This window comes from Garra rufa, chromosome 24, assembly GCF_049309525.1.
Source record: "Garra rufa chromosome 24, GarRuf1.0, whole genome shotgun sequence".
Taxonomy (NCBI): Eukaryota; Metazoa; Chordata; class Actinopteri; order Cypriniformes; family Cyprinidae; genus Garra; species Garra rufa.
The window spans coordinates 20,975,051-21,001,851 of NC_133384.1; the positions used below are offsets into that span (position 1 = coordinate 20,975,051).

General features: G+C 38.4%; 1 protein-coding gene across 1 annotated transcript in view; it reads right to left on the reverse strand.

Annotated features, from left to right (window-relative positions):
- Nucleotides 1-22,745, reverse strand: part of vipr1b (vasoactive intestinal peptide receptor 1b) — a 76,319-nt gene extending 53,574 nt beyond the window's left edge. Inside the window, exon 1 of the mRNA XM_073830455.1 lies at nucleotides 22,340-22,745. Coding sequence (XP_073686556.1) covers nucleotides 22,340-22,396 — 57 coding nt within the window. The 5' untranslated portion in view covers nucleotides 22,397-22,745. The remainder of the gene's footprint in view (nucleotides 1-22,339) is intronic.
- Between the last annotated feature and the right edge of the window lie 4,056 nt (nucleotides 22,746-26,801).

Sequence of the window (26,801 nt, forward strand, 5' to 3'; positions counted from 1 at the left end):
TTTATGAATTCTCAGTTTTGAAAAAACTGACTTTTATGACTGGTTTTGTGGTCCAGGGTCACATATAATTATAATAAATCAATAAATAAATAAATAAATATAGCTGATTTCACTTTAAGATTACCTTATTTTTAAAAATCATTTTGTATAATTGATTTTCATAGTTTTTATAGGTTTTCATTGTATGGGTCAGTGAGAATGAGGAGGCACAGTTTTCTTTTCTTTTTTTTAATCAAATGTAAATTTTTGTTCCAGTCACATTTTGTTGGTTAAAAAAACAAAATGTCTATTTTATATTTTTTACATTAACAATGTAATCAATATTCTACTTATTAAAGCCAAGTATGAATCTCATCAAGTTTCATCAAGTGTTTTGAAGAATTTTACATTTATTCCCAAACAATCATGTAAGGCAGTAACAATTTAAACAGTAAAAGCTATTCTTTTTAATAGTTAACTTTTAACTATTCTTGAATTTTTTGGATAATCAGTCAAAGCTCAGTAAATATTGGTCAGACACAGAGACTTACCCTAAATTTCACTAAGCTGCTTACTCACTAACAATTCCCACAGGTTATGTTTTCAGGCCATTTCAAGTCTTAATTTGATGTAACAAGGTGGTTATATCTAAGTGTGTGAGTTGCTTACTCACTTTTTTAAATGAGTCTTCCCATTAACTCCATTATATTCTTCATTCAGACTGATTCAAGAAAGCGCACACAAACACAAGAGGCGAGATTTATCGCATGAACCAATCACGCAGTCTTATCCAATCATCTCACGATGGAGGAATTGCCTCCTCTCACTTGACATTTCCAACCTGATCTCATGATGAAAACGTACCTGTGGGAACTTTTTCGCAAGATGCGAAATACGTGCCACCATGTACGTTCGTGACCTATTCTGTGTGAAATGTCCATTGAGTTCCGCTAAAAGGGTGTTCGTTTTTTTCCCTGGAACGGATGAACGTACATATGGTATGTTTTATGTGACATTGGTTTTGTATGTGTCACTGCAGTTCTGACTTGAAATATCCGTTGAGTGGCGCTATAACTATAATGCTCCAACTAAACCTACCCGATAGTATGAACAAAAGAGGATATGATGTATGATGTATGATGTTTCAGGTCTTTCATCGTGAGTCATGTTTTTCATGGGATTCGTGCCCAAGGATACTAAGTCCAATTCCGTGCCGCATGAGCTATCAAGCAAACTTGTTTCATCCGGTGTTGGGCCAATTTTCGACCCCCTACCTTAACTAACAGTCACACCTAACCCTAAACCTACCACTACTAGGAGGGTAGTAATCTGGCAGGGGTAGCAAAACAAATGGAGCTGTAATGATAACTATGCACAAAAACTATTACAAGTGCTCGCTATTTTACTGCCTCTGGTGTCCATTTCCATTAAAAACTGCAGTAATATGTACTTATTGGTACTGTACGTATTTCACATTTGTTCTCAATTACCCCTCAACAAACTCACTGCACGCTTCAGGGAGTCTGTTAAATCTCAATGGGCTCAAGGAAAATTTGGAAAGGAAAGGGGAAAAAACATAAGAGTCTAAGTTGATTTCATGGGCTCTTTTAGATCTAGATGAATTCAGCTGACCATATCACAGTTTAAGTGAAAATCCACAAGAAGTACACCATTTCAAAATATCTTGAAGAGAAATCCTTAAGTCTACTTGCTCTGTGACACTTTTAATAACACCTAGATGATGGAGCTGCATTTTATGATAAATGTTTAGGAGAAGAGCAGCAGAAATGGTGCTGAAAATATAAGTGCTATTTTTACTCAGTTTCAGCTGTCAGTCTCCGGTACTTTGGTGCATGGATAATAGGGTGAGCTCAGTGAGAGGCTGCTTCACTGCCATCATCAGCCATGCGTGCAACTATAATCCCCACCAGCAGAAGATTCCATCACACTTTTTATTGCGTCACCTGACCTTGCGTGGCTTAAAACACTGTTAAAGTAAGAGTGGAAGAGAAGAATACACAAAAAAAAAAAAACACTTACTTATCTTTGGTTAATAATTGCCTTCCTATTCTAAAATGTTCTAGTCGGTTGCTACCCTCAATTGCTTCCTGGAAATAATAAAATGCAGGTTTACATTAGATAAGTTTCTATGGAGCTTCTCCGTCTGAGGACAAAGAAGGCATTTAGAGGTTGTTTACAATGATTTGCCTAAATTACAATAACAGTGTGCTGTTCGTCCGATAATAAATCTGCCAAATTTCCACAAATATTTCCTCTCAGAGTTACATCAGATAATGGAGGCGCATTCCTCCTTACTCTACACTGGCGAACTCATCAGGTGCAGGGTCCATTGCGTGTGAAAGCGACCCAATAAAGCAACAGGTCAGGCATCGGGGCGATCGCTGATGCATTCCTGGCGAAGCGCGGACACTCAGATTCACATATTTGTGTTTAGGCTCAACTTATTTGTGAGAGTTCAACTATGTAAGTGGATTCCCTGCTGGAAAATCCAGCTTAGGCTTTGGAACATGATAGCGGGTCTAAGCTGGTCATTAGCTGGTCCAAGCCTTGTGTTTTTACACATTTTTTTTCTCAAACGGCTTATTTCCAAAAATATCAGCACATAATCCATCTCTCACTGGATAAGACTAGCCAACACTGGTTTAAGATGATCTCCCAGCCTGGTCAAACAAGTGTTTGGCTAGTTTAGTTGGTAAACAAGACCTTTGGAGATCAGAAAACCACCATCTCATGATGAAAACGTACCTGTAGGAACGTTTTTGCGAGATGCGAAATACGTACCAGTATATACATATCACTGAAATATCCACAGTGAGCACTTGTAATCGCTTTCGTATACAGTTATGATTACAGCTTCATATGTTTTGCATATGTTTTCTAGCATTGGAGACTGACTTTAGTAATGCTAAAGAAGTCAGTCTGTAAAGGTGTCTCTGCAGTCAACACTTCTCTTTTAGCTTTGATAAAAGAGTATATTCTTCCTAGGAATCTTAAAACAGTCTTTATGGGTGGTATTGATCTATTTATTTAATGTCAGCCGTGCAGTGGCATTTGAGAGAAAGAGACAGAAGGCGAGGGCTTGTTCCTTAAACAATGACCACGCAGTGACTCAGACCTAGACCTTGGCAACAGAACAGCAACCGCACAGCTTCTCATTTGCACACCAAATGAGAAGAATACCAGGAAAAACGTACTGCAATACTAGAGATCAGATCAGATTAGAGACCTGGTTCACTGTATAATAAATTAGGGTAAATGAAATCAAATTCAATTACATTTAGAAAGAAAGAAAAAAGAAAGGTCTCAGGACTTTTCACGTTTCTCAATACAGTTGCGGTCAAAAGTTTACATACACCTTGCAATGTCTGCAAAATGTTAAGAGGGATAAATAAGGGATCATACAAAATGCAAGTTATTTTTTATTTAGTATCGACCTGAATAAGATATTTCACATAAAAGACGCTTACATGTAGTCCACACGAGAAAATAAGAGTTGAATTTATAAAAATGACCCTGTTCAAAAGTTGTTGTTACCTAAATGATCCACAGCTGTGTTTTTGTTTAGTGATGGTTGTTTATGAGTCCCTTGTTTTCCTGAACAGTTAAACTGCCAGCTGTTCTTCAGAAAAATCCTTCAGGTTGCACAAATTCTTTGGTTTTTCAGCATTTTTTTGTATTTGAACAATACCAACAATGACTGTATGTTTTTGAGATCCATCTTTTCACATTAAGTACTGCCCTTCAGAAGCTACACAAGATACTTCCATTTTTCCCAGAAGACTAAATAAGCTAAATTTACCCTGATCTTCAAAAAAGTTTTCACGCCCTGGCTCTTAATGCATCGTTTTTCCTTGTAAAGCATCAGCGAGCATTTGAAACTTCTGGAATAGTTGCATATGAGTCCCTCAGTTGTCCTCAGTGTGAAAAGATGAATCTCAAAATCATACAGTCATTGTTGGAAAGGTTCAAATACATAAAAATGCTGAAAAACCAAAGAATTGGTGGGACCTAAATTATTTTTTCTGAAGAACAGTGTGCAGTTTAACTGTTCAGGACAAACAAGGGACTCATGAAAAACTATTGTATCACTAAAAAAAAAAAAAAACATTCAGGTAACAACGCAGTATTATTATTTTTTATTTGTGGACATCTTTTATGTCAGATATCTTATTCAGGTCAGTACTAGATAAAAATAACTTGCATTTTGCTTTTACATGCTTTTTTATTGAGGATAATTTGGTCCATATTTGCGTTACTATTAGACAATCAAATTTTTATGACATACTTGAGTTTGAACAGATTATGTAATCACTAATCATTATTAGATTAGTTAAAGCAATTAAAAATGTTTAAAGATGGTGTTTGCATATAAATGAACATAACTACCCTACAATGATAAAAAATTTGTTGACTCCTTTTTTTCAATCCCCAAAAAAACTAAACAGTCTCAATTATCAAGCCGTTTTGATTTTCTAAGCAGTATGACCTCATATTGCTCAGGCCCCACCCACGACCACCAACGGACTGTGCCGTATTAGCATATTAGGCGGGGTGAGCACTAGCTCATTATCATTTAAAGAGTCATGCACCAAAACAGGTTGCCTGTAAAAAAGGGTGTTTTACACAACCATTGGGGAATTTTAACCAAATAGATGGAAGTTGTAAATAATCAACATAAAATATAGTCAGCAGGTCATTATTATAAAATAAATCCCTTCAGGGTGGTACAAGACCTGATCAGTTTATTTTGCGATAACGGCCAGCTGGATGCACATTGTTCCTTGCATATTAATTGTTTAGGTTTCAGTATCAAAATAATATGACCGTAGGTCTGTGCATGCTTTGATCCGGCTCAAATCCTCAACTAATACCAGTAAACACAGCATGCCGGGCTGATATACACACATACACGCACACACACACACACACACACACACACACAGCTGAGGTGAATAATGAAGTCCTGTGCCTCAGCTGACTTATCGGAACATCTGCTGACCTCTGGGACGAGCCTGCTCCGCTCGTTCCTGAGCCAGATAACCGCGCCACTCTGCTCAAGCCTGTTAGCGTAAGTGCAGACAGCAGCAGCAGCAGCAGATTCTGCACATAGTGAAAAAGTAACAAACCGCAAACTGGCAAGCAGATGTTCCCTAAAACTGTCTAGAGTAGGGTTACAGAGCTGGCTGAGAAACACAGATTCTTTTACAACTTAAAGGTAATGTGCAGAATTGTTTGGATGTTAAAATTCTTTCAGGATTGATGCTTCACTTTTGGTGAGAGAACATACAAACAGGCCATATGCCATCCATATGGGTGATCTGCAGTATTTATAAACTCTGGTTTTATGCGTCCACTGACAATTCAGTTTATTAGTTTGCTGATGGCAGAGAAGCCACAGCATGCTGCGTATTTCAAAATCATGACTATTTGGGAATACTTAACAGTGTTTTGAGAGCATTAATGTGCTGCCAGTGAACTATTTATTATAAGTACTAAGGCAGCAGTTAAGGAGAACAGAAATATTAAATTACATTGGAATTAACTCAAATTACATTTCAGTGCCTTTCAAATTAAAGTCCAGATGGACAGTTGACATGTAATTTTACTCCTCAAGAAAAAGGCCAATCTCTTCTTTTATATTTTTTAATAAACCTTTCAACTGTCAAATATGTTTTAAGTGAACTCTATTTCTCTAAAAATGCTGGGTTCAGCCTACTGGGTCATTTTATTGAGTTGTTTTTAATATTTTTATCCAGGTGCTGGGTAGTTTTTCTGCACTCTAAAAAAGTGCTGGGTTATTTTTTTAACCCAAATGCTGGGTTCAGCTTTTTGGGTCATTTTATTGCGAGATGTCAGTCAGCTGCGTCTGTCAGCGGTCGTTTCGCATGATAGAAATGCCTTTTGCACAACATAAATTGATTTTATTCATTATAATTTGATTGAGGTGTTCTGTTGTTGGATGTAATAATGAATAGCAGGCATCATTTACTCGCGACATCTGAGCCACTGAAGATGCAGAGGAACATGTTACTTTCGTTTTTAAAAGGAAAGCGCCGATCCTGATCTATATATGCATCTATGTTCATGTGAATCATTCATGAGGCAGCTGCACCCACAGCAGAAGTGAGTATAAGGGTTTTTATGCATGTTTGCAAATGGCCTTTCTTAATAATGTGCTTGTTGGCAAGTTTCGCCGATAGACACGGCTAAACACAGCTAAATACAGCTAAAGTAAACATTACGGCTCGTAATCCCACAGCAGAGAGGGGCGGGGCGATCAGAGCTCATTTGCATTTAAAGGAACCATACAATAAAATGAGTTGATTTTTTGCAGAGCTGATTTTGACAAGGTAAATGGGTGTTTTTTTTACACTACTATTGAGCATTTTTAACCAAAGTATATAGACTTTTCATTAAGATCATAAAGAATCATATAAACTTGGGCATATAAATCATATAAAATGGGCATCCGATGACCCCTTTAAGTAAAACAACCCAGCATGTTGGTTAAAAACATTTAACCCAATTAGCTGGGTCAAAATAACCCAGCATGTGTTCTGTCCAATATTTACCCAGTACTGGGTTGCCAAATAACCCAAGTTTGGTTGTTTTTAGCCCAGCATTTTTTTAAGAATGTAAATCTACCCCTTACAGGAAACTTTCTGCATTTTTACATTTTCAAAAGACTTAATTCTGTATGATTTATAGCTTGTTCACCTTGGGACCAAAAACCTATTCTTGGCCATATCCGTATATCAAGTAAAAATCAACTGTATATCAAATATGAAGGGTCTTCTAACCTGCAATTAACATTACAATCTCTGTTAGTCAGAACTTAATCAGGAGGAAACAGCTCTATAACCATAAATGTGATTAACAATGAGCACTTGAACAACTATGTCTGATAACTATAAAATAAAAGTAAAAAAACATCCTACTTCTGTAGTTACTTTGGGGTCTCTACATTTAGTATTTTTTCTCATTATAAATTTTGAAAAATTAGTTTGAAACTATATTACACTCACGTAAGATGTGACCTCCAGTCAATCAATAGACTATTATAGGCTATTTTGCAATACTTTTTCCATATAGCCCTGGTGAAGTCATTAAAAAGCAATGATTCTCTTTGTGATAGTTTCAAAAGCTGAACTCTGACGTAATAAATATATTTGACGAATAGGAAAACGAATATAAAGAAAATACCTTTTAAAATAGGAACATCTTGCAGACAGTTCCTTTTTGAATCCTGAGTATGTATTCATTCAGTTTCATCCTCAAGGTTCAGAATATTCTTCTGCCCACACTGACATTTTATTTTTCATACTGAACTCATGGATGAGTGCATCAAGGCCGCACCATTAGTTTAGTTAATGTTTTTGTCCTCTAATTTCTTAGAAGATCGGCCAAATGTACATTTTGAGGGTGAGCACTCCCACGTGTCTACACAGAAAAAAAAAAACATTTTATCTGTAATCTTGCTTGCTGTCTTTTATTATTTCTAAAAGAATAAGATTGGTAGTTTTTTCCATTCTCTGTAAGGTTCCATTTAGCATTTTTCAAGCAATTAAAATTATATAATAAATAATAAAATAAATACATAAATACACTTCTACTAAAGACATGGGGTCTGGAAATGAACCAAACTTTGCAGGGTTTTGAGCCTCCTAAAAACTATTTAAAAAATATTTCATATAAGAACCAAAACCCACAATGGCACTGGCACTAAATATGGTAAACAATAGGTCAAAAAAAGTTATTTACTTTTTTTATGTTTGCTGCAAGATTATGTTTTATTATGATACCATTATGAGACTACTAGATAGATAGATAGATAGATAGATAGATAGATAGATAGATAGATAGATAGATAGATAGATAGATAGATAGATAGATAGATAGATAGATAGATAGATAGATAGATAGATAAGAATGAATAAATTAATCAATGAATGAAGGTTAACTGGAATGTTTCTGATAAATCTCAACTCACAAGGGAAGTTAACAAGGCCATTGACATTGAAATTATAACAACAAAAACTGGTCGATACACATCAGTGGACGTAACACTGATCAGCCCATCTTGTAAGTTGTCACAGCACAATCACTTGAAATCAAAAGCCAACCTCTACTGCCGTTTTCCTAATTCTTACACTCACTGCATGCTGAGATTTGGCTCTATGATTTTGGACTCACGCAAGGACTGCTGGTTTATAACGTGCAGGTTTCTTTACAGATATTTTACATTTATTGTTTACAGGTACAGGTACAGGTACGTGATTGTGGGCTTGCTATGTACTCTGCTGACCCTGAAAATATTGTTGCTGGCAAGAAGCTCAGAACTATACTATTTATGAGTGAAGAAGAGAAGGGGAAGAGCATATAAAACCTGAATAAACAGGAAATACATCTGTTGCACACTCACACTACTGCTGCAAGTCAATCCTCCAAGTTCATCAATCAGCAGACTATGTAGAGCAGAGTCATAAATGACCACCCCAGAGACAACCATAAACTTCCTGCATGCACATCTGTGCTCTCTCACACCAGGAATTTAAAAAAGAGAAGCTTTTGGGGATTTTTCTGCTGCTCCATGACACTGAGGGCCCTCGACCACTGCATAATAACAACATGTCAGGTTTTGTTATTATAAAACTTTTGTATACAACCGAAGCATGACACCAACGTTCGGGGGAGTTTCCAGCAGCTGTTTAAACGATTTCACACTAACATAACCTTTATAGGCACAAAAAATATGTCAACAAAGCAGTCTAGACAAGACCAAACCAGCAACATCACATGCGGATGAATGAATGACTGATAGACAGACAGATCACATGTGAATGAATGAATAAATGATAGATAGATAGATAGATAGATAGATAGATAGATAGATAGATAGATAGATAGATAGATAGATAGATAGATCACATGTGAATGAATGAATGATAGACAGACAGACCACATGTGAATGAATGATAGACAGATCACATGCAAATTAATGAATGATAGACAGATAGACAGATTACATGTGAATGAATGAACAAATAATAGACAGATCACGAATGAATGAATGATCGATAGATCACATGCAGATGAGTGTGTGAGTTAAAGAAAGAATGAATGATAGACAGACAGATAGATATAGACATGAATAAACATGACTGAATGAATAAACAAACAAACAAATGATAGACAGATAGATCACACATGAATGAATGATAGACAGACAGAACAATATATAGACAGACAGATCACATTTGAATGAATGAATGATAGACAGACAGATAGATCACATGTGAATGAATGAATGAATGATAGACCGACAGACAGATCACATGTGAATGAATAAATGATAGACAGACAGATAGATCACATGTGAATGAATGATAGACAGACAGATTGATCACATGTGAATGAATGAATGAAAAAATGATGGACAGACAGATTACACGTGAATGAATGAATGAATTAATTATAGACTGACAGATAGATCACATGTGAATGAATGAATAAATGAATGATAGACAGATCACATGCAAATGAATGAATGAACAAATAAATGATAGACAGACAGATAGATCACATGTGAATGAATGAATGATAGACAGACAGATAGATCACATGTGAATGAATGAATGATAGACAGACAGATAGATCACATGTGAATGAATGAATGATAGACCGACAGATAGATCACATGTGAATGAATGAACGATAGACCGACAGATAGATCACATGTGAACGAATGAATGAATGAATAAATGAATGATAGACAGACCACATGCAAATGAATGAATGAACAAATAAATGATACACAGACAGATAGATCACATGTGAATGAATGAATGATAGACCAACAGATAGATCACATGTGAATGAATGAACGATAGACCGACAGATAGATCACATGTGAATGAATGAACGATAGACAGACAGATAGATCACATGTGAATGAATGAATGAATGAATGAATAAATGAATGATAGACAGATCACATGCAAATGAATGAATGAACAAATAAATGATAGACAGACAGATAGATCACATGTGAATGAATGAATGATAGACAGACAGATAGATCACATGTGAATGAATGAATGATAGACAGACAGATAGATCACATGTGAATGAATGAATGATAGACAGACAGATAGATCACATGTGAATGAATGAATGATAGACAGACAGATATATCACATATGAATGAATGATAGACAGACAGACAGATAGATCACATGTGAATGAATGAATGATAGACAGACAGATAGATCACATGTGAATGAATGATAGACAGACAGATAGATCACATGTGAATGAATGAATGAATAAATGAATGATAGACAGATCACATGCAAATGAATGAATGAACAAATAAATGATAGACAGACAGATAGATCACATGTGAATGAATGAATGATAGACAGACAGATAGATCACATGTGAATGAATGAATGATAGACAGACAAATAGATCACATGTGAATGAATGAATGATAGACAGACAGATAGATCACATGTGAATGAATGAATGATAGACAGACAGATAGATCACATGTGAATGAATGAATGAATGAATGATAGACAGACAGACAGATAGATCACATGTGAATGAATGAATGATAGACAGACAGATAGATCACATGTGAATGAATGAATGATAGACAGACAGATAGATCACATGTGAATGAATGAATGAATGATAGACAGACAGATAGATCACATGTGAATGAATGAATGAATGATAGACAGACAGATAGATCACATGTGAATGAATGAATGATAGACCGACAGATAGATCACATGTGAATGAATGAATGATAGACCGACAGATAGATCACATGTGAATGAATGATAGACAGACAGACAGATAGATCACATGTGAATGAATGAATAAATGAATGATAGACAGATCACATGCAAATGAATGAATGAACAAATAAATGATAGACAGACAGATAGATCACATGAATGAATGATGGGCAGAGATAGATTACGATATGATTCATTAATAAATAAATGAATAAATGAATGAACAAATGATAGACAGATAAGATTTCACATGCGAGTGAATAAATGAATATTAGACAGACAGATAGACCACATGCAAATGAGTGTGTGTGTGTGTGTGTGTGTGTGTGTGTGTGTGTGTGTGTGTGTGTGTGTGTGTGTGTGTGTGTGTGTGTGTGTGTGTGTGTAATAACATGGGTATGACATAGGTATTACAAGGAGAGGGTGACTTATGAGGACATTGCCCATGTCCCCACTTTTCAAAAGGCTTATAAATCATACAGAATACGTTTTTTTGAGAATGTAAAGATATGCACAGTCTCCTGTGAGGGCTAGGTTTAGGTGTGGGGAAGGTGTAGGGTGATAGCAAATATCGTTTGTACAGTATAAAAACCATTACGTCTATGGAATGTCCCCACAATTCACAAAAACAAACGTGTGTGTGTGTGTGTGTGTGTGTGTGTGTGTGTGTGTGTGTGTGTGTGTGTGTGTGTGTGTGTGTGTGTGTGTGTGTGTGAATAAATGAATGAGTGAATTACCGTACAAACAAACGATAGATTCTGGTCCAATGTGAGTACAGCGTAATATCATACCAGTATAAATTTATTTTTAATTGATTATTAAATAGTTTAATTAGTTTCCATGACACAGTTCAAGATAAATCTTTTCATTACTGCAGCTGCCAGTAATTTTTCTAATGATTATTAAACAGAATTATAACACAAATTATGCAAAAGCGCCTTCCCTTCCAGGAAACTCAGTGTTTGAATTCACTCAGTTGTTTTCACTCACTCCTTCAACTGTACTGTATTAATGGACTAAATGAGGGTACAGGGGGCAAATTCGAACACAGCAATTGCCTTGCACATATGGGGAGCAACACGACAACCTGGAAAGCATGACAATCTGAGTGAAAGACACTAAGCTTTTTTATTTCACACCTGAACAGCGCTATAAATATAGCGGGTTATGTAGAACACAGATGAAGGACGTTGTCATGGTGCTTGAGCAATAGGTGTCCCACATCTATTCTTCATGAGTAAGCGAGGTGGACAGAAGTGCATTTATGGGCTTTGGGAGTCAGATGGGAGTGTTTTTAGGAGTGGGAGTAAACAGATGCTGCAGTCTGAGGACTTGAGAAAATCTAAAGCTACTTTCTCTCGAGTTCCAGCACTAGTTCTTCAGAGAGTGAGTAGCTCTTACTATCTGTCTGAAAAACCTTCTCCACACACACAGTCTTCTGCCTTGAGCGTTTGTTTCCTACTGTGTGCAGAAACGACTTTTTATCAAAATATAATTGTAAAACTTTTGATTATATCAAAACATGTTCTTTTTGCAACTAACAAGAAGGCAACAGGAATGCTGCATGCTGAATCAAAGCCTTATTATCATGATGCATACACATCTCCAGCTGTGAAACTTCTTGTTTGTTTCCTAACGGCCACTTTCTTGACAAAGATGAGCAACTGCCATTGAAAGCAATCATATTTTTTGAGTCAATCTTTTATGTATAGAGATTCTTAGACACATTTGCTGAGAACTTTGCAGGGAAAGTCTTCAAAAAGAGTCTTCCATCTTATTTTAGACCCAGTTTTACATAATATGTGCTTTAAGCAGAGTCAGATTCTTTGAGGAAAGTGGAAATTTGTTAATATCACACTTGACTTCACAGACTGGCGATCCAGTCAGAAAAAAGTAGACAGCTTCATGCTACTTTCCAAGGCAGAATTCAAAATTTCTCATTGCATGTTAGTTAATCATAAAATAATGACAACTGAAATAAAAATTAATAAAAACAGTAAAATTTGTTTGTTTTTAAATAAGTATCTTCTGCTCACCTTCTGCTTTTTTTTTTTATACATACTTTTTACTATTTAAAATAACTGCTTTCTATTTGAAAAGTTTTAAAATGTAATTTATTCCAAAGCTGAATTTTTAGCATCATTACTCCAGTCACACGATCCTTCCGAAATCAGTCTAATATTCTCATTTGCTGCTCAAAAAACTTTGTTTATTATTATTATGTTGAAAACAGCTGAGTGGATTTTTTTTCAGGTTTTTTTGATGAATAGAAAGTTCAGAAGAACAGCGTTTATCTGAAATAGAAATCTTTTGTAACATTATAAATGTCTTTATCATCACTTTTGATCAATTTAAAGCATCCTTGCTAAATAAAAGTATTAATTTCTATCATTCCTTTCCCAAAAAATATATACTGACTCCAAGCTTTTGAATGGTATTGTTACGGAAGCAGACCAAACAAGAGAGGTAAGTGATCAATATAACAATGTTTATTATCAGCAGAGCGTTGTGGATAAGATGACGTGCAGAACCGGGTAAGTATAACAGTCCAAGTATGATATTCGTTGACTAGAGATGAATACTGAATACAGATCCTTTTCCTTTCCAGGAACGACGGGAGGAGGACTCCGACCCACACACACACACACACACCGTTGGTGATCGACGAACAGGCTTATGGCTGACCACAGCTGACTGGAACAGAGAACAGACTTCGTACTGGAATAGACGAGACAAGAGGTAAGTTTCAACAGGTAAATAGCGAGGTAAGTATGTCTTTGAGGTTTGTGAACTCGACAGAGAAACACAATGAGTCCGCTTCGTGCAAACGAGCCCGGACACTGAGTGAGGTGTGTGGTGTGCTTATATGTGGTGCTGGTGATTGGATTCAGGTGCGTATGATTAGTAATCTGGTGACTGTGATCGTTGAGTGAGTGAGGGAGTAGAACCTGGCCAATCCGTGACATTACCCCCCTCCCCAGGGCCCGCTCCTGAGGGCCGAGGCCTCCGACGTCGTGGTGGTCTACCTCGTCCTCGAGGGGCTGGACATTCAGGATGGTTACGATGGAATTCCTCCATGAGGGCTGGATCTAGAATGTCAACTCTGGGTACCCATGACCTCTCCTCTGGCCCGTAGCCTTCCCAGTCGACGAGATATTCCAGATTACCACCACGACGTCGGGACAGAAGGATTTCTCGGACCGAGTAGATGGATCCCTCTTCCAGGACCAAGGGGGGAGGGGGTTCCTCTTCCTGACCAGGTTCTGTGGAGGGAATCACAGGTGGGTGAAAGGGTTTGAGTAATGAGACGTGAAATGTGGGGTGGATACGGTACTGTGGTGGTAATTGGAGTCTGTAGGTGACGGGGTTGACCTGTTCCACGATGGTGAAGGGGCCAACAAACCTGGGACTCAATTTCTTCGAGGGCAGGCGCAGACGGATGTCTCTTGTGGAGAGCCAGACTTTTTGCCCAGGAGTGTATGTGGGACCAGGAATCCTCTTCTTATCGGCAGAGGACTTGGTTCTGCGCACTGCCCTTTGAAGATGATGGTGAGCCTCGTCCCAGACTCTCTCGCTCTCCCGGAACCAGTAATCCACTGCGGGCACCTGTGATGGTTCGCCATTCCAGGGGAAGAGAGGTGGTTGGAAGCCGAGCACACACTGGAATGGCGTGAGTCCTGTGGTGGGTTGCCGCAGTGAATTTTGGGCGTATTCTGCCCAACCCAGGAACTGGTTCCAGGAGTCCTGGTGACCATGACAGAATGTCCGGAGGAACCGCCCCACCTCCTGGATTTTCCTCTCCGTCTGCCCGTTGGTCTCAGGGTGGTATCCAGAGGAGAGGCTAACGGTCACACCTAGGAGTTTGAGAAAAGACTTCCACACCCGTGAAATAAACTGTGGACCCCTGTCTGAGACGATGTCTTCCGGAATGCCATAGTACCTAAAGACTTTGTTGAAGAGCAGTTCGGCAGACTCTAAGGCTGTGGGAAGACCTTTCAGAGGTATCAGTCGGCAGAATTTTGAAAATCGATCAACTATAACAAAGATGCAGGTGTTACCGTCAGATGAGGGGAGATCTGTCATGAAGTCAACTCCTAGGTGTGACCAGGGGCGGTTCGGCACAGGCAAGGGATGGAGTTTCCCAGCAGGCAGATGACGTGGACTCTTGGACATTGCGCACTCCTTACATCCTTGGACATACCTCCTCACATCCCTTGCCATGTGCGGCCACCAGAAGCGGTCCGTCAGCAGCGAGAGAGTGTTGTTGGCCCCTGGATGCCCAGTGCCCAGAGAGGTATGTGTTGAATGGATTAGATCTACCCGCTGGGTCCTAGGGATGAATCTGCGACCAGGTGGACAGCCCGGCGGAGATCTGGGTTCCGGAGTGGCGACAGCTGGCGGGTTGGTCCATTCAATGGGTTGAACGATGATGTTTTCGGGGATTATGGTCGTGGGTGTGTCAGGCAAGTCGTGAGAATCATGGATGCGAGACAGAGCATCAGCTCGGGTATTCTTGGATCCTGGCCGGTAGGTTATGGTGAAGTTGAATCGTGAAAAGAACAGGGACCATCTTGCCTGACGGGGACAGAGCCGTTTGGCGTCTCGGAGGTACTGTAGGTTCTTGTGATCTGTTATCACCTGGAACGTATGGTTGGATCCCTCTAACCAATGTCGCCACTCCTCCAGAGCGAGCTTGATGGCAAGAAGCTCGCGGTTGCCGATGTCATAGTTCCTCTCCGCAGGGCTGAGCTTCCGGGAATAGTAGGCACAGGGATGAAGCAATGGAGGAGTACCGTGATACTGTGACAGAATCCCTCCCACGCCGGTAGTAGAAGCGTCTACCTCTACCACGAAAGGGAGATCAGGGTCAGGATGGGTTAGAAGAGGTGCCTGTGTAAATGCTTCCTTGAGGTTATGGAAGGCTGCGGCCGAGTCAGGGTTCCAGAGTAGGGTTCGTGGTTTTCCTTTGAGTAGACTGGTAAGCGGAGCGGTGATGATGCTGTAGTTCTTGATAAACCGGCGGTAGAAATTGGCGAAACCTAAGAATCGTTGAAGCTCTTTGATAGTGGTGGGTTCTGGCCAGGACACGACTGCAGATACCTTCCTCTCGTCCATACGGACCCCCTTCTGGTCGATGACGTATCCAAGGAAGTGCACTGCTGGTAGGTGAAATGAACATTTCTCCGCCTTGAGATATAGGTGATGATCCCGTAATCTTTGAAGGACCTCCGCAACGTGGAGGCGATGTTCGGCCTCACTCCGGGAGTAAATCAGGATATCGTCTATGTAGACAACGACAAAGTGGTGCAGAAACTCCCGGAGTACCTCGTGAATGAAGTTCTGAAATACGGAGGGGGCGTTGACCAAACCATAGGGCATGACCAAATACTCGTAGTGGCCAGTAGGGGTCACGAAGGCAGTCTTCCACTCGTCCCCCTCACGTATCCTCACGAGGTTGTACGCGCTGCGGAGGTCCAACTTCGTAAACACCCTGGCAGTGCGTAGTTGTTCGAGGGCCGCAGGGACGAGAGGAAGGGGATACCGGAACTTGATGGTGCCTTGATTGAGTATACGGTAATCGATGCATGGCCGCAGCCCTCCATCCTTCTTTGCCACGAAGAAAAAACTGGATGCTGCGGGTGATGTTGATGGTCGGATGTAACCCTGATCAAGAGCCTCCTGTATGTACTCCTCCATTGCCTTGGTCTCCGGAAGCGACAGCGGGTAGATCTTACCTCTGGGCATTGGAGCATCCGGAACTAGGTCAATGGCACAGTCCCATGGCCGATGTGGAGGTAGCTGGGAAGCTCTCTTGGGGCAGAAGACGTCTTGAAACGACGAGTAAATGGCAGGAATCTGGACTGACTGCTTCTCAACAGGACTTTCGACGGAGGTGACGTTGACAGGTAGTATCTTGTGTCTAGGACGTGGAAGATCTGGAAAACATTGGTTGGTACATTCTTTTCCCCATTTTATCACCTCTCCTGTGCCCCAAGAGAGGATGGGATCATGCTTCACCAGCCACGGGCGCCCCAAGATGATGTCCATAGTAGCTCCCTCCAGAACCAGAAACTGAATCTCCTCACGGTGCAAAACTCCAATCTGTAGGATGATGGGTTCACTTTTCCGGTGAATACGGGTCCGTGAGTTTATCCGGTTAGTTATCGGTTGAATCTGGTAGATGGTGGTTGATGCTTGGGTGCGTAGCTGGAGCTGGCGACAGAGGGTGTTGGAGATGAAGTTTCCCGCTGACCCGGAGTCGATGAGGGCTGCGACTGTAACACAGGAAGTGTGGGTGGTTAACTGAACATTGGTAGTCAGAGGATGCATGTTATCCAATTCAGAACGTATTACACTCACCAAAGATCGTATAGGACGCATAGGACAGTTGAGTCGTACGTGTCCCGCAGCCCCACAGTACATGCAAAGACCCCGGGTCAGTCTTCTCTGTCGCTCAGCTGCAGAGATTTTCCCTGATTCCAGGATCATTGGTTCTGGTTCTGGAGGGCTGGCGGATGTAACTGGTCGGAGGAGTGCAGTAGTGACGGACTGGTCTTGGTAGGATCTTAGACGATCTGAACAACGAAGTGACTGCTGAATGAACTTCTCCAATCCCATGGAGTCGTCCAAAGCAGCTAACTGCATCCGGAGATTGGGTTCTAGGCCGAGCCGGTACGTGGTCAGTAACGATCGCTCATTCCATCCGCTGGCAGCGGCCAAAGTTCGGAAACGCAGGGAGTAATCTTGTGTCGTCATACTTCCCTGCTTAAGATGATACAATTGCTCTCCTGCGGATACTTCTGCATCAGAACGTCCGAAAACCTCTTTAAAATGAGCGACGAAAGCCTGGATCGAATGGGTTGCCGGCCCGGCCTGCTGATATAACGTGTCCGCCCATTTGAGAGCTGGTCCGGTAAGCAGAGACGTGATGAAGGCTATTTTCGAAGAATCTGTGGGATAGAGAGCAGGTTGCATTGTGAATATCAATGAACATTGTAACAGGAATCCGCTGCACTCCTCCGCCCCGCCAGAGTAGGGCGCTGGTCGGGCCATGGGACTGGAAGGGACGTTTACGGGAGCCGAAGAAGTGCTGGGTGCCGGTGGTGCGGTGGGATGAGCTGAAGTTGGTGTGGTGGCATGACTAGCCAACAAAACCTTCCTGAGCGAGTCCACCAGCTCTTGAAACGGGTCCCGATTGCTCATGCTGATACTGTGTTGGTCCGGGCTAACTGTTACGGAAGCAGACCAAACAAGAGAGGTAAGTGATCAATATAACAATGTTTATTATCAGCAGAGCGTTGTGGATAAGATGACGTGCAGAACCGGGTAAGTATAACAGTCCAAGTATGATATTCGTTGACTAGAGATGAATACTGAATACAGATCCTTTTCCTTTCCAGGAACGACGGGAGGAGGACTCCGACCCACACACACACACACACACCGTTGGTGATCGACGAACAGGCTTATGGCTGACCACAGCTGACTGGAACAGAGAACAGACTTCGTACTGGAATAGACGAGACAAGAGGTAAGTTTCAACAGGTAAATAGCGAGGTAAGTATGTCTTTGAGGTTTGTGAACTCGACAGAGAAACACAATGAGTCCGCTTCGTGCAAACGAGCCCGGACACTGAGTGAGGTGTGTGGTGTGCTTATATGTGGTGCTGGTGATTGGATTCAGGTGCGTATGATTAGTAATCTGGTGACTGTGATCGTTGAGTGAGTGAGGGAGTAGAACCTGGCCAATCCGTGACAGGTATAGTGTATAATGTTACAAAAACTTTTTATTTTAGATAAATGCTGATCTTTGTATCTTTCTATTCTATCAAAGAATCCTGACAAATGTACTCAACTTTCTTGAACAGCAAATTAGCATATTAGAATGATTTCTGACTAGAGTAATTATGCTAAAAATTCAGCTTTTAAATCTCAGGAATAAATTACATTTTAAAATATATTCAAATAGAAAACAGTTACTTTAAATAATCAAAATATTTCAAAATGTATTCCAAATAAATGCAGGCTTGGTGAGAAGAAGAGACTTCTTTAAAAAACATTCAAAGTCTTACTGTTCAAAAACTTTTGACTAGTGTATGTAAACATTAAAAAAATAGATATGACAATACTAAAACTTCACTTAAAATTAAAATACCAATAAAAACTAATTGAAAATATGAATTACAACTATAATAGTACCTCAATGCTACTAGAATAACCCTGCTTTAAGTAATTACAAGCCTCTAATTGTATTGCAGCTAATTATACTACAATAGCTGCATCTTAAACACAAGCTTATCTATAGTTTGAAAATTGTCTCACGCATAATGATTCATGTCTTGTCTTTAAAAGTTTCCCTCCAGGATTATTAGAATTCAGAGTGAGTGTGAAGCACTCATTGATTTATCTTCAATGAAGCGGAGTGTCAAGATTCTATCAGTTTCAAAACAAGCTGCGCTAAAAGCTTGTTGACCTTAGAATAAAGTAAATTAGTGAAGAATGCGGTGGAAGACGCCATCCATACAAAGACAGCTAAATAAATGTAATTTCAGATTTTAAAGATGTTACATCTTTTAAAAAACAGCTGATAAGAACAAGAAGATGAGGTGATGCCAACTATCTATCCAGAATAAAGCAAGGCACAAAGCTAAATCAAACAGTCATGCAAAGGTTAACAGTTTTTAAACAAATCCACAGCATCTTTTGTGACCCTGGACCACAAAACTAATCATTAGGGTCAATGATTAAGGCATGAAAGCTGAATAAATAAGCTTTCCATTGATGTTTGGTTTGTTAGGATAGGACAATATTGGCTGAGATACAACTATTTGAAAATCTAGTATCTGTGGTTGCAAAAAAATCCAAATATTGAGAAAATCGCCTTTAAAGTTGTCCAAATTAAGTTCTTAGCAATGCATATTACTAATCAAAAATTAAGTTTTGATATATTTACAGCAGGGTTGGGGTCAATTCAGGAATGAACTCAACAATTCCAATTCAAAGAAGGAAATGGAATTGGAATTTGAATTCAACAACAATTACAGGAAACAGAGTTGGAATTGAATTGGAATTACAGGAAGTGGAATTCAATTCAGGGAAATTCCACTGAATTCCGTTTATTGCTGTTTCTGAGCATTTATTTGTGATTGCATTTAGAGACATACATTTGAACTTTATTTATGATGCTTTACAAATACCATGTATGAAATAGAGTTGATCAAATGCAAGTAAATAAAAATGAGAACTGTACATTATGAATTAATAATTGAATGACAGTGGTGATAAGTTTCTGGATGTACTATACATTCAATATATGATTACCACATAATATATGTCTCAACTCACAAAAAATGAGTCATGTTCATTCATGTATTTCATTAACTTTTTATTGCATCGAATTATCATCATTTTCTGAAATTTGGCATGTGAAATGATCATGCTTAACATACTAAACATACAGTACTTTGTATTTCTTTTATATGTTTGTTGTTTATGTGATTTACAATATTTAATGTACTATAAACTATCAAGCAAATCAAGTCAAATTATTTTATTTAGCAAATCAAGTGGAATTTAGTGGAATTTATTTGAATTCAATTCTATTTCCTGACATTCCAATTCAATTCCAATTCCATTTCCTGTCAGCTGCATGCAATTCCAATTCCATTCCAGGAAGTGAATTGGAATTTACCATTCATTCTCAATTCAATTCATGAATGGCCCCAAACCTGATTTACAGTAGGAAATGTACAAAATATATTAATGGAACATTGAAAAATGTATCATTTTGACCCATGTATTTGACCTATTTCTACAAATATACCCATCCTACTTACAACTGGTTTTGTGGCCCAGGGTCACACATCACATGTTGATATTGTCTAAACTGAAACAAATGCATCTGAAACAACACTTTGACACATCTACTGCACTGCAACCAGCTGCTCTCCATCAAGCGTGCTGCTTTTCTCCATTGTGAATCCCATAATTCCCATTTTTGCTGAAATAGATAGCAGCAAAAATGTCTCATAAAGGATGCTTTTAGCTGATGTGTGGTACACTTAATCCTGAGTCAGTACCAAAATGTCTTTTCATTCAGCTTGTGACATCTAGCGACGGTGAGAGTGGCAGACCACTGTGGCCTTTATCAGTGATTCAAGAGGGTGAAGTGTGCTAAAAGTGCAGATAAGAGGCTTTTGTGAACACTGAAGTGTATGATTTACACTGTCAGGGAATGCTTCGGGTTACAACTGCCATGTGTGTCACAGCTGAACCAGAACTGTACGACATTTAGTTTAGTTGTTTCTGGTAATAAGAACATTTGTAAATCTCATGACTTTACATTTTTCTTCATGTAGAGAGAGATACACTCTTAAAAATAAAGGTGATTCACGATGCCGTCTAATTGGTTCCATAAAGAACCTTTAACATCTGAAGAACCTTTTTGTTTCAAAAAAGGTTCTTTGTGGCGAAAGAAGGTTCTTCATTATAAAAAGGTAAGAAAGAGATAGAACCTTTGATTAAATGGTTCTTTGTGAAACCAAAAATGGTTCTTCTATGGCATCGCTGTGAAGAACCTTTAAAATCAGGTTATTTTTAATGTAGATGATAGATAGATAGATAGATAGATAGATAGATAGATAGATAGATAGATAGATAGATAGATAGATAGATAGATAGATAGATAGATAGATAGATAGAGCACAGAATCGGTTTAGATGGACATGAGGGAAATCAAATTAAGTGAGCAATCAATCCATTAAACCTGTGGAATTAACCATCTGATACTGAAAAAATTATAAATTAGCTACTAAAATACAATTATGAAACACGTTAAAAATACATTACTACTAGATAGATAGACAGAAAATAGCAACAATCAAAATAATAAGTGATCATCATAACAGGTCACAGCATGAAGTTCCTGTGGGAACCCATTTGAAGACATTTTTATATAAAGTGCAATAAATAAGCATTCGCTGAGATTAATGTACGGAGAGGTGCTGCTAGTGAATCAATAAAATGCGTTACAATCAATAAAACAGACGAATACAGGATGGAAAACTAATATAATAACCTCGCGTGGTTAAAATGTGTATCATTGACGCGTAGCCTAAATGATTCAGAATTCAATTTAACTCAAGCACTTTTCTACGTGAAGATGATTCCTTGGTATCTGTACAGGTGCTCGCACCCCTTCTAGGTCAAAAGTAGCCTGTTTAACACATTTAAAACACACATAAATAATCAATATGTTGTAGACATTAAAAACCTTGCTAAAATCCACATTATCATGTCTTTATAAAGTAAGAGACGCGTTTCCTTTACTCGTGCACTTAGTCTTTTGAATCAGCATCCAACTTCTCGGTGGCTTTCTAGTCCTATTTATTTATTTTTACTGTATGCAAGATAATATAATGCTATCCCTCTACAGATTAAATATTTAACACCAAACATATTTCATACTAACTGCTATAAAACAATAACTGTATATGCTATTTAAAATATCGTAACAGAAAAACAAACACTTACCTGAGAAAACAAAGAGCTCAGCGTTGAAAAAAATAAAACCAATTTTGGGGCGTCCATCGTAGCTGCTTTTTCGTCCGTAAATGTTCGTTTACCATGGAAAAAAAAAACTTTACAATCCGTAAAGTTACTGCTTTTCTTACAAGCGCGTAAAAGTAAACTCAGTCAAACTGTCTCGTCGGACACGGTGTTGTCAGAGGAGCAAAACATAAGTTGAGATGAGGGAACATCACAAGAGCCGTGAGTGAGCAGTCCTCCGGGTGAGTGGCTCATATCTTTGCTCGAGCTGCTGACAGTTCAGCGACCAATGAGCGAATCACAGTCAGACCACGAGAGGAGCTTTACAGCTTCACTACTTGCGAGATATTGACAATACACTCAAGACTGCATCACTCCTGTTCGTCATCGCTGTTCGAGTGTCTTTGTTGCGTTAGTGCGAAAGCACTAGCTGAAATTTCAAGGTCTCTGCTCTTTGTGAACACCTGGCTGCAGAAAATGACTCTAGTGTGAGCTTGTTTGGTTAACAGAAGGATGCCATTTGATAAAACCGTTTTCCATTCGTAGGTCTTTTCGTAAGAATTACTTATAGTACGGAGAATAATTATATTTCATATTTCAAACTATGTAAAAACTATAGGAATTGCCTTAATTAATGGTGAATGGAACATTTCCAAAATTACCTCATTAATTCGAGTTAGTTAAAGGAATAGTTTACCCAAAAGTGAAAAACTACTGAGCATAGATTCCCCCCTTAGGCCATCCAAGATGTACAGTAGATGAGTTTCTTCATCAGAACATAGAGAAATTTAGCATTACATCACTTACCAATGCATCCTCTGCAGTGAATGGGTTTTCTCAGAGTCCAAACAGGTGATAAAAACATAATAATTCACAAGTAATCCAAAAGCTGTGTGTTTTATGATAAATATAAATGCATTAAGACATTTTTAATTATCCATCGTCTGAATCAGGAGTGAAATATGCCAATGCGATCTCATAATCAATTCCTACAGATTTTTCGTAGTGGCTAAATCATACGACCTCACTCATATGATTTTGTACGATTTGTCTAGACCCCCATGATGGGTAGGTTTAGGGTGGGGTTAGGCGTAGGTCATTCATACAAATTTGTATGAAATAGCACAGATCAAGCACTGGAAACCTGATCTCATGGCAATTTATACATTTTTGACAAGGTGGCTAATTTGTACGAGTGAGGTTGTATGAATTTGTACGAATTAGCCACCTTGTTAAATCATATGATTTATGAAAGTTTATACGTATTTTAGGAAGAAAATTCGCCAGAACCAAATTTTTGCGTGAACTATACCTTCAATTTGTATAGTATTACTTTAGCTTTGATTTCTTGATTAAAGTATGATGGCCTGAGCTGTTGTTCTTCGACTAAAGAATTCAATCACTGTTGAACTCAAAACTTATGCAAATTGGACTTTGCTTTCTTTATCATTATTAGCAAGACCTGTTTTAACCCAAGTGACTTTTAACTCTCTAAATTGTATAGTAATTTCTGGAGCAACTTAGGTTAAGTGCCATGCTCAAAGACAGGGCACTGTTTGATTGGGAATTTCATCTGATGAATATTCAAAGACAAAATAATGAATTTTTACAACCTCTCTCATGCGATTTTGCACAATTTGTCTGGACCCCAATGACTAGTAGGTTTAGGGGCGATGTTAGGGGTAGATTATTTGTACGAATTCATACGAATTGGGAAGCTTGTAAAATACGTACGATTTTACAAATTTGTACAAGTTGCCACCTTAGAACAGAACAGAACAGATCAAGCACTGGCAACCCTGATCTCACAGCAATTCATACATTTTTGACAAGGTGGCTAATTCATACGACCTCACTCGTATGAATTTGTATGATTTCTGTGATGGTCAAGTTTAGGGGAAGAGTAAGGTGTGGTCTTTTGCTCATTCATACAAATTTGCCACCTCAAAAAATATGTATGAATTATGCAAAGATAAAACACTGGCAACCCGATCCCACAGCAATTCATACATTTTTGACAAGGTGGCTAATTCATACGACCTCACTTGTATTATTTTGTATGATTTCAGTGATGGTTAAGTGTAGGGGCTTGGTTAGGTGTGGTCCTTTGCACAAATTCCTACAAATTTACTACCTCAAAAAATATGTACAAACAATGCAAAGATAAAGCACTGGCAACCCGATCTCACAACAATTCGTACATTTTTGACAAGGTGGCTAATTCATATGACCTCACTTGTATGAATTTGTATGATTTCTTTGACAGTTAAGTTTAGGGGCGGGTCAGGTTTGGTACTTCGCACAAATTCCTACAAATTTGCCAACTCAAAAAATATGTACGAATTATGCAAAGATAAAGCACTGGCAACCTGATCTCACAGCAATTTGTAAATATTTGACAAGGTGGCTAATTCATATGACCTCACTTGTATTATTTTGTAGGATTTCTGTCGCAGTTAAGTTTAGGGGCGGGGTTCGATGTGGTTCTTCACACAAATTCTAAAACACACAAAATCTAATAAAAACGTACAAATTATGCACCGATCAAGTACTGGCAACCCAATCTTATGGCAATTAGTAAATTTTTGAAAATTTTTGCTCTGCCCCTTAACTTAACCGTCACAGAAATCATACAAAATTTTACGATTGAGGTCGTACGAATTAGCCACATTGTAAAATACGTACGAATTGGCCATGAGATAGTGTTGGGACAGTTTACAAGCAAAACCACACAATTTCAATCCATCAGTACACATATTGTAAAGTGAAAAGCTGTGTGTTCGTCAGAAACAAATTCACAAGAAACACATTTATACATGAACTATTCCTTCAATTTTTATAGTATTATTTTAGCTTTGATATCCTGATGATGTACAATGTCCAGAGAAGTTGTTCTTTGACTAAAGAATTCAAACATTATGAACTAAAATATTATGCAAATTGAACTTTGCTTTCTTTGTCATTAACAGATGCATCTTATCCAAAGTGACTTTTAACTCTCTAAATTGTGTAATAATTGCTGGAGCAACCTGAGGTTAAGTGCCATGCACAAAGACAGGCCACTGTTTGATTGGGAATGTCATCTGATGAATATTCAGAGACAAAATAATGTAATTAAAAGACTGCTATAATCCATTATTCTGGATGCAAGTTTATTATGTAAGTGCCCGGATTAATATGTTGTTACGCTCCATTTCACACAGTGATGCATCACAATGCTAATTTAAATAGCCTCTGTACTTTCAAATCACAAATTGCTGCAATTAGATTACAAGAGCTTTTCAACAGGTACAATAACGAATTAACTAGAATGAATTCAGGTGTATCAGTTTAGCTACTCATACACACACACATATATACAGCAGATATTTACATCTGCCTATCTGGTCATAGTCACATGTTTCTCAATTAAATTAAGTTATAAGAATGGTTTACAGACAAGAATATCTTTCCGCTGCATGCATGTAAGGCTAGATGCAGGTTGTCATGTGATAAATAAGTTAATTTCTGTGTCTCCGAGCAGAGCTTATTCTAATCATTTTCCATTTAAACTACCTAAATCAAATTGAGTGAAAAATACTCACTGTAATATCTGTGTTGACACCTCTGAGGGTCAGCCGCCCCACTTTTGATTGTTAACTGATTGATATGCTCTCCTGTGCATGCAGTTATTAAGAAACTGCCATTCTGTGCATGCAGCGTTTTTACTGAAGCTTATTATAATTCTCTTTAGAATCAGTAGATCTATTTCTGAGGATGAGAATTAATGTACCTGAGATCACATTACGATTTCTTTGTTGATTAATACTTGTTTACAACTACTGCTGTCATAAAATTACTCACATGTGCCTTTCAGAGATGTACAGCAAAAAATATGTCATTGATTTAATTACACACACAGCATATCACATTTTATTCAGTACATTCAGTACACTCTTAAAAAGGAATAATTCACCCAAATTAAACATTATGAAGAAAGTGTACTCACCCTCAAGTCATCCAAGATGTAGTTTGTTTCTTCATCGGAACACATTTGGAGGAATTTAACATTACATGACTTGCTCATCAATGGATTCTCTGCTATGAATGGGTGCCGTCAGAATGACAGTTCAAACAGCTGATAAAACCACAATAATCCACAAATAGTAACAAACAATTCATAAGTATGTTTTTAAGTATTCAGAACATTGCTTTCATTGTGTTGCATTGTAGTGTCAGTCACTGTAGTTTTGAATCTATTGTTCTTCATTTAGTCTTATACCGTCATTACTGTTTTTCATATTTAGCTTTTAAAAAGCAATTAAAAGGATAATACAAGAACATGGCGCATTGTAAGGTCTGACCTGAGTTTATGCACAAGACTCATATTCACTCTAGGGTTTTAAGATGTTAAGGTCACTTGAAAATGTGACGCAAATGAGAATCTTAATTGCATAACCATTCAAGG